The sequence below is a fragment of the Cajanus cajan genome, chromosome 8 (assembly GCF_000230855.2).
Source record: "Cajanus cajan strain Asha chromosome 8, NIPB_CcT2T_4, whole genome shotgun sequence".
NCBI lineage: Eukaryota > Viridiplantae > Streptophyta > Magnoliopsida > Fabales > Fabaceae > Cajanus > Cajanus cajan.
In genome coordinates this window covers 12132875-12139973 of record NC_138524.1, presented here as the reverse complement: position 1 = coordinate 12139973, position 7099 = coordinate 12132875, and the positions used below count along the sequence as shown (strand labels likewise).

At 32.0% G+C, this 7099-nt stretch overlaps 1 protein-coding gene across 1 annotated transcript; it reads right to left on the bottom strand.

The window, feature by feature from the left end:
• Positions 1 to 551: 551 nt before the first annotated feature.
• Positions 552 to 2486, bottom strand: LOC109799240 (transcription factor MYB14). The gene is made up of 3 exons (XM_020359791.2): positions 2135 to 2486; positions 1742 to 1871; positions 552 to 1248 (listed from the first exon to the last, which is right to left on the bottom strand). Exons 1-3 carry the CDS (start codon positions 2265 to 2267, stop codon positions 789 to 791), a joined length of 723 nt encoding a protein of 240 aa, XP_020215380.2. The 5' UTR covers positions 2268 to 2486; the 3' UTR covers positions 552 to 788.
• Between the last annotated feature and the right edge of the window lie 4613 nt (positions 2487 to 7099).

Here is a 7099-nt window from a genome sequence, read left to right as displayed (position 1 = left end):
AATATAAAAAGAATATAGATGAGCTCAAATTTATCTTATAGAATGAAAAAAGAAATTAAATATGTAATGCAAGCTAGATGTTAGATCATGTTTATATGATTAGCTCTAACAAAAAAAAAGTATATATGATTAACTATTTACTTTAGAGTGAAAAAAATAATATATATATATATATATATATATAAATAAATGGGAGAGAGAATCTAGTTAATATGAATTATAAATGATATATTAATAAATTGTATAATTATTTTTATACGAAATCAAAAATATTTTTTACATCTCTTAATACAAATTATTAAAAAAAATCCTAAATCGTAAAAGAAAAAATGATATGAAAAAAATACAATAAGTCATTAGTCTAAATAATATTAAATTAAATTTAAGTAAAGTTTTGGTTTGAATCCTATAAGTGAAAAATATGTGATTGAAAAAATAACTTTACTAAAGATGGTCAGTGAGAGTTTTTAACAGAAATCAATCATTAATATCAGTAATATTTCATATAAATAATATAATTATAAAGAAAAAAATAGATGGGAAGAGAATAATTATAATGATAAGATATAGTTCTCATCTTTACATCAGTAATATTAATCCCATTCACACGGAAATGCTTGCTCAATTCAATTGACATTTAACCAACGGTTTGAGAACGAAAATACGAGAATAAAACAAACACCTATGCAAAAATTAAACCAAAATCGGTCTACTTATTATTGTGCGCTGAATGATCTTTCTCACGAGGAACAATATGTATGGGACACACCAATTTCTGCAACAAATTTCTACAACAAAAAAGTACCATCGAAGTTTGGAACTAATAATGCTATGTCTTCACCACTGCATATATCATCTATATATGTATCTTGTACGAGGAATGGTTCAGTCCAAAAATCGCCGCTGAATTCTTCGTATGAGGCCAATGGAGGAACACTATCTTCTTTTGCTAAGAAGTTGTCTATGGTTGATAGTGCAACATTAGAGGTGAGGGAATAGTTGTCTTCTGATGATTTTTCCGTGGACATAGCCAATGAGCTTTCTAAAATATGAGGAAAGCCATTATTACCAACATCTTCACCATGGCATTCAGATTTTTCAGATTGATGAGTCTCATTTAAATTTCCTTCAAGACTATCACCGGGCATAGATATTGTGATTTCTTTGTTCTTTTTCAGGTGGCTATGCCAATAGTTCTTTACCTCATTGTCCGTTCTTCCAGGCAGTTTTTCAGCAATCAAGGACCATCTATAAAGTCAGAGACACTAAAATTTCAGATACTATATGACATTGATATTTAGTGGGAAAGAAATTAAAAGTGCATATCAAACTCTATATATATTACTTATCTCAAAGATGACATAAATAAAGAGTATTTTTTCATAATTTTTTTTTACATAAACATTTCTAAACTTATATCTAAATATACTCATAATTAATCAATGACTAATGACTAATAGCTGAACTTACATTAAATTAAAATTGGGTATTTATTAGCTTCCAAATGATTAAAATATCATTCATTTTTCAAGTTGAATCACACCGTATATAACAAAAAAATGTACAAGACGAGAAAAAAAAAAGAAGAAATAATAAGTCTAATTTATGATTGTTTGATAGATTTCAAGTCAATTAGATAGATCAACTATATGCATAGAAAATTAGAAATTCATATAAAATAAATAAATTATAGGTATTATAACTTTTGAATAAATTATCAAAATTCCAAATTTATACGTACTTATTTCCAAATTTTTGGTGTAATTTGATGATTATTTGTTCTTCTTCTGGGGTGTAGTTGCCGTGTTTTAGATTTGGTCTCAAGTAGTTCAACCAACGAAGTCTACAACTTTTTCCACACCTTGCTAAACCTGAAACAAAACCACCCAGAAGATTCATTAACATGAAATCACTAGTTAACTGAGGTTCAAGACCTATCAATCACAGATATTTAATTTATTGATATCAATCATAAAAGTGGAACTGAAAATAATTAACTAGTACTACATCATCACCATTATCGTATAATTGGTATTAATTTTTATTGAATTAAACTTTTGGCACGACGCAGTGTTAGACATTTAACATTTATTAAGAGATAAATTGGATATGTTTCAACCTTTACAAATAATACCTGCAAACTTGGGGAGTTGACGCCAATTAGAATGACCATATCTGTGAACATAAGCTCTTAACATCTCGTCTTCTTCTCTACTCCATGCACCTTTCTTCAGTCCATTTTTGTCATAGAATGGAGCTCTTACCATCTCTTAAAGATTTTCCTTTTGGTTAATCCAAATATGAGAAAACTAAGAAGCACCCAGTTTCCTTCATTAATCAGCTTTTTGTACTGTTTATTGGGAATTTTATATTATATCAAACGCGCGCTTGTCATCTACCGATGATAGTTCCGTCAATTAATCAACCCTAAATAAATAAAGAAAAAAGATTGATGGACCGAAAACCGATCTAGGTCTTCCCATATACTAGTTGTTTACGATCAATTATAAAAAGGGCTTAATTGCTGTTCTATTTTCTGATGTCATTGAAAAATTATTTATAATGTTGAAATAAATGCAGCAAGGGGTTGATTTTATAGTTGGATAATCTCGCGAAATGCAAGTTAGAACTCAGGTGATAATTAATTTTGCAATTTCAGAGTATTAGATTAAATGGATCTTAAATTAGTTGAAATACGTGTGTATATATATATATTGTATAAACTTACTCAAGTATCATTAATTTGACTGTAATTAAAAAAATAAAAATAAAAAGACCGAGAGAATGGGAGAGAAAGTTGATTACATGTAGATTTTATTAATGGAATTTTGTTGATGAGTTGGCAAATGACAATACAAATTAAGTTATAACCTGAGTCTGCTGGTTCACATGGGAATGGATTCTCTCAGTTTAAACGTACACATTGAATTTATCACTTACTTGGTCTTAGAATTAATTAAATTACCACCTGTCTTGAATAATTAAATATCAACCTTTCACCCACAATTGTAATCTAACTTGTTCTACAAATTAATCAAATATAATAATTTTTCCTTGGCCATCCTTGCCATCAATCGTAAAGTTTACATATACACAGTAGAAAATTTTCAAAAGACTTCTCGTTTGCATTAAAGACGGGAAGGATAAATTAATGTTGAAAATGGGTCACGAAGTTTTCCTGATTTAAGGAACAAGCCAATACACAGCACAGAAATAAAAATAGGTACAATAACAATGTATATAAGGATATCACAGAACTGCTCGCACTATTCAATATTAATAGGCTTTAGGAGTATACTTAAAAAATAAACCAAACACTTTTTCTTATATTCCAAATTGCTTTTAGTATCAATTTATTAGGGTATAAACAAAGTTTTACATCATTGAATCATAAAAAGAAACAAAACTATGATGCCATATACCCAAAATAAATAATATCATATCAATATAAAAATATGTGTGGAAGACCCAACCTAACACACCTTATGTTTTAGATCACAAGTTTCACACAGAAAGATTTGAAATAATTTGTCTCCATATCTTTGGATAGATCAAATATTAGATGCAAAAGTCAAAGTTAATAGTAAATAGGTATATATGAGCTATTTTTTTTCTTGAATATAATTATATGTATGTAAAAAGGAGCAACTTAACATTGATATGAAATCCTTTAAGAGATGAAAAAAATAAAATTATAAAAATTTATATTTGAAGTAAATAATATCATATTAATTAATATGAACACATCTATGTGAGAAAATCTATGTGAAAATCTATGTGAGAAAATCTTCTGTGCCCAACACACCTTATGCTTTAGGTCATGAGTTCCACAAAGAAAGATTTAAAATAATTTGTGTCCATATCTTTAAGGATCAATTAGACGCAAAAGTCAAAGTTAATAGCAAATAGGTATAAACGAACTATTGTTTTTTCTTGAATAAAATTATGCGAGTGTAAAAAGGAGGAACTTAACAGATGCCTGGATGTGATACATCACTATTGGCTTGAATGAACCCTGGGATCGTGGCTCGCTTGCTGGACTTTTAGCTTTCAAAATTAGAGCGGCCCAAATTATCGTAATACATCATACGATTTTTCTACACGTAATACGTTATGGTCAAAAGATTTACTGTTATCATAAAAATGTAAAAATTAATCCCAATTTTTTCTTTGTTTTAAAATTTTCATGTATCCCAAACAAAAAGGATTTATAGAATTCTCATCAAACATTTCTTATTCTCACGTGTTCATAAATCCATTGAATTTAATAAAAATAACGATTCAGAAAATAAAAATTGAAAAAAAAATTAATTATATTAATTCGAATCTAAAATTTGATTTGAACTTCGAACGAATCTAATCCAAATTTACACATATGTATTTACTTTTATTTATAAGTTCATGATATCATTTATTTTTATATTATTTTTTTTATATGTTTGTAAAATTATCATGAAACTTAAACTTATTTATAAAAAACTATTTAATGAAATATAAAACTTTAAAATTATTTGATTAAAGGCACATAAATATAATCATCAAGTTGTGTAAACTTAATTTTTATAGTATACATTTGAAGACAAATACCACTTATAAATGAGATATTTGATATTTTCTTTGAAGAAAAATAAAATAAGACAAATCAAAACCTGGTCTCATCCAAATCACTTTATTTATGTAGATACTACAATGACACTAATTAGGGATGGAAAAATGAGTTACTTAGACTTGTATAGATCCACTTCATCGTCAATCCGTCAAAAACCGGTCAGACTAGACTTGTCCACCAAGTAAATTGGACATCTTAACTATCTTTGCCAAAAAAAAAAATAATAATAATAATAATTTTACATATTTATTTTGAATACCTCTATTAACATACTTCTTTTTTAATATCTAAAAGATCTACATAAATTAGTGTATATAAATAATAAAATAAATATCAAATTACAACAAATCTGATTTGATTTACTACATAACAAACATCAAATTTGCTACATAATAAAATAGATATGTAATTATAATAATAAAATTAACTCTTTCAACAAATTTGTTATAATTTTTTTAAAAAATTACATATAATAAAATAAATTAAATATATAATATATTTATTAAATAACAAATCATAAATTACTCACATAATAAATTTTATATAACTTGATTAAATTTAATATTAAAAATAAAAATAGGCCGGTGGATCTACTATTTGATGGGAGGAAGTAATGGACTAGGTGTAGCGAGTTAGAAGATCTGTTAGGTTAAAATACCCGATCCAATTGACCGGGCCGAAGCCCGATTTGTAGCGTTTTCTAAAAGTACTATGCCCACTGCAGTATCCACTTGAGCAAGATATACACATGTACAAATAGCTAACTGTAATAATATTTTCATCTTAATTTAATTTTTGAAAAATGGTTCAAAACTATGGCACTAATTAGAAATGACAATGATAAGATTGGGATTAGATTATTAAAAGAGTTAATCATCTATACACATAATTTGAAATTTTTTACACTGACAATCAATTATATCTTTTAAAATTATTTATTTTATTATTATTCTATTAAATAAGCAACTAACATAATATTATTAAAATATATAATTATTTGTTAATACAAAAAAATTTCACTAAAAATATATAATGTGTACTGACTGTACTTCGCACACGGGCTCCGAGCTCGGATTAGCGATACAAAGCAACCCCGGGCACACGCTGAGTGACGTCAGCCCGGTATTTAGGGCCCGGTATTTGGGTAGATCATTCCCGAACCCGGGGATCTCGTCCCATATCAGAACTGCCCTCCAATTATATCATATAATATCATACCATATCATATGATATCTTATCATATCATATCATATGATATCTTATCATATCATATCTTATCTCAGGCCCAAGGCCCAAGACAACCCTAATTCACACAAAGGTATGTGCATTATTTATACGAGACTCATACTCCCACAAACACTAACTTTGGCATCGGAGTCTCTTTTGCAGGTACCTCCCCCATCTTGGAGCACCAACGCATCAGCAAAGGAGGCTCATCGATCTTACTGGACGGTCCTCCCCTACGACCAAATTCTGGTAAGAACATTTGGCGCCCACCGTGGGGCCGATCAAGACCAGCTCTTATCGGCCATTCTTATGGTCTTCACTAGAAGCCATAACAGACGCGCAACAGACGACCTAGATCGCTCAACTACCATGGATAGTGATACAGCAACATTGAGGAGGCTGATCGACCAGGTCGAACAGATGCGAAAACAACACGCCGCCGACCTACAAAGCATGCGTGCCAAGCACGAAACTGATCTAGCAGCAACGCGTACCGCTAATGAAGCTGACCTAGCGGTACTACGCGCCGAGAACGAGCGCATTCACACCCAACTCCCTCGGCGTCCCTCAGATCAACCTCCTCCGCAAAGTAACCTGAATAAGGACGAAGGGCACTTGTTTTCACAACCGCCAACAACGGCTAGGGCACCGACTCCCAAGCCTCCCACACATCGGTCTCACGCGCCGACGAATAGGTCGACGCACGACGTCAGCAACGCCCCTGCCCACGGCACGGGGAATCAGACGACCTTCCGCCGCCATCCTTTCGTGGACGGTATCATGGAGACACCTCTCCCCTTTGGGCGGAAGCCTTTCCACCTCGACCGCTACGACGACACAACCGACTCGGACGAGTATATCAATCTATACACCACCTAGGTAAACCTCTATACTAATGAGGATGCTATACTGTGCAGGGTTTTTCCAACCTCGCTCAAGGGGGCTGCACTCAACTGGTATACCCAGCTACCCGCCGAGTCAATTGACAGCTTCGGCACCCTGGTCAGACGGTTCACAGCGCAGTATGCGACAAGTCGGCCTCATCACATAACGTCAGCTGTTCTGGCCAGCCTCAGACAGAGCGATGATGAACCACTACGGACGTTCATGCAACGCTTTGTCAGCATCTCGGTGAAAATTTGAAATTTGAATCCCGAGGTCGCCCTACACGCCATGCTCATGGCACTCAAGCCCGGACCGTTTGTCAACAGCCTATGTCGCGAAGCTCCTCGCGACATGGACGAGCTACGCGCCCGTGCTGCT

What these genes read in the sequence shown, in the direction of transcription:
- LOC109799240 (XM_020359791.2), bottom strand. Translation starts at nt 2,267, where the DNA reads ATGGTAAGAGCTCCATTCTATGACAAAAATGGACTGAAGAAAGGTGCA. An exon ending in TCAACTCCCCAAGTTTGCAG is followed by an intron (nt 1,872 to 2,134) that starts GTATTATTTGTA and finishes GTTTTGTTTCAG; the next exon opens with GTTTAGCAAGGTGTGGAAAA. An exon ending in CACCAAAAATTTGGAAATAA is followed by an intron (nt 1,249 to 1,741) that starts GTACGTATAAAT and finishes CTGACTTTATAG; the next exon opens with ATGGTCCTTGATTGCTGAAA.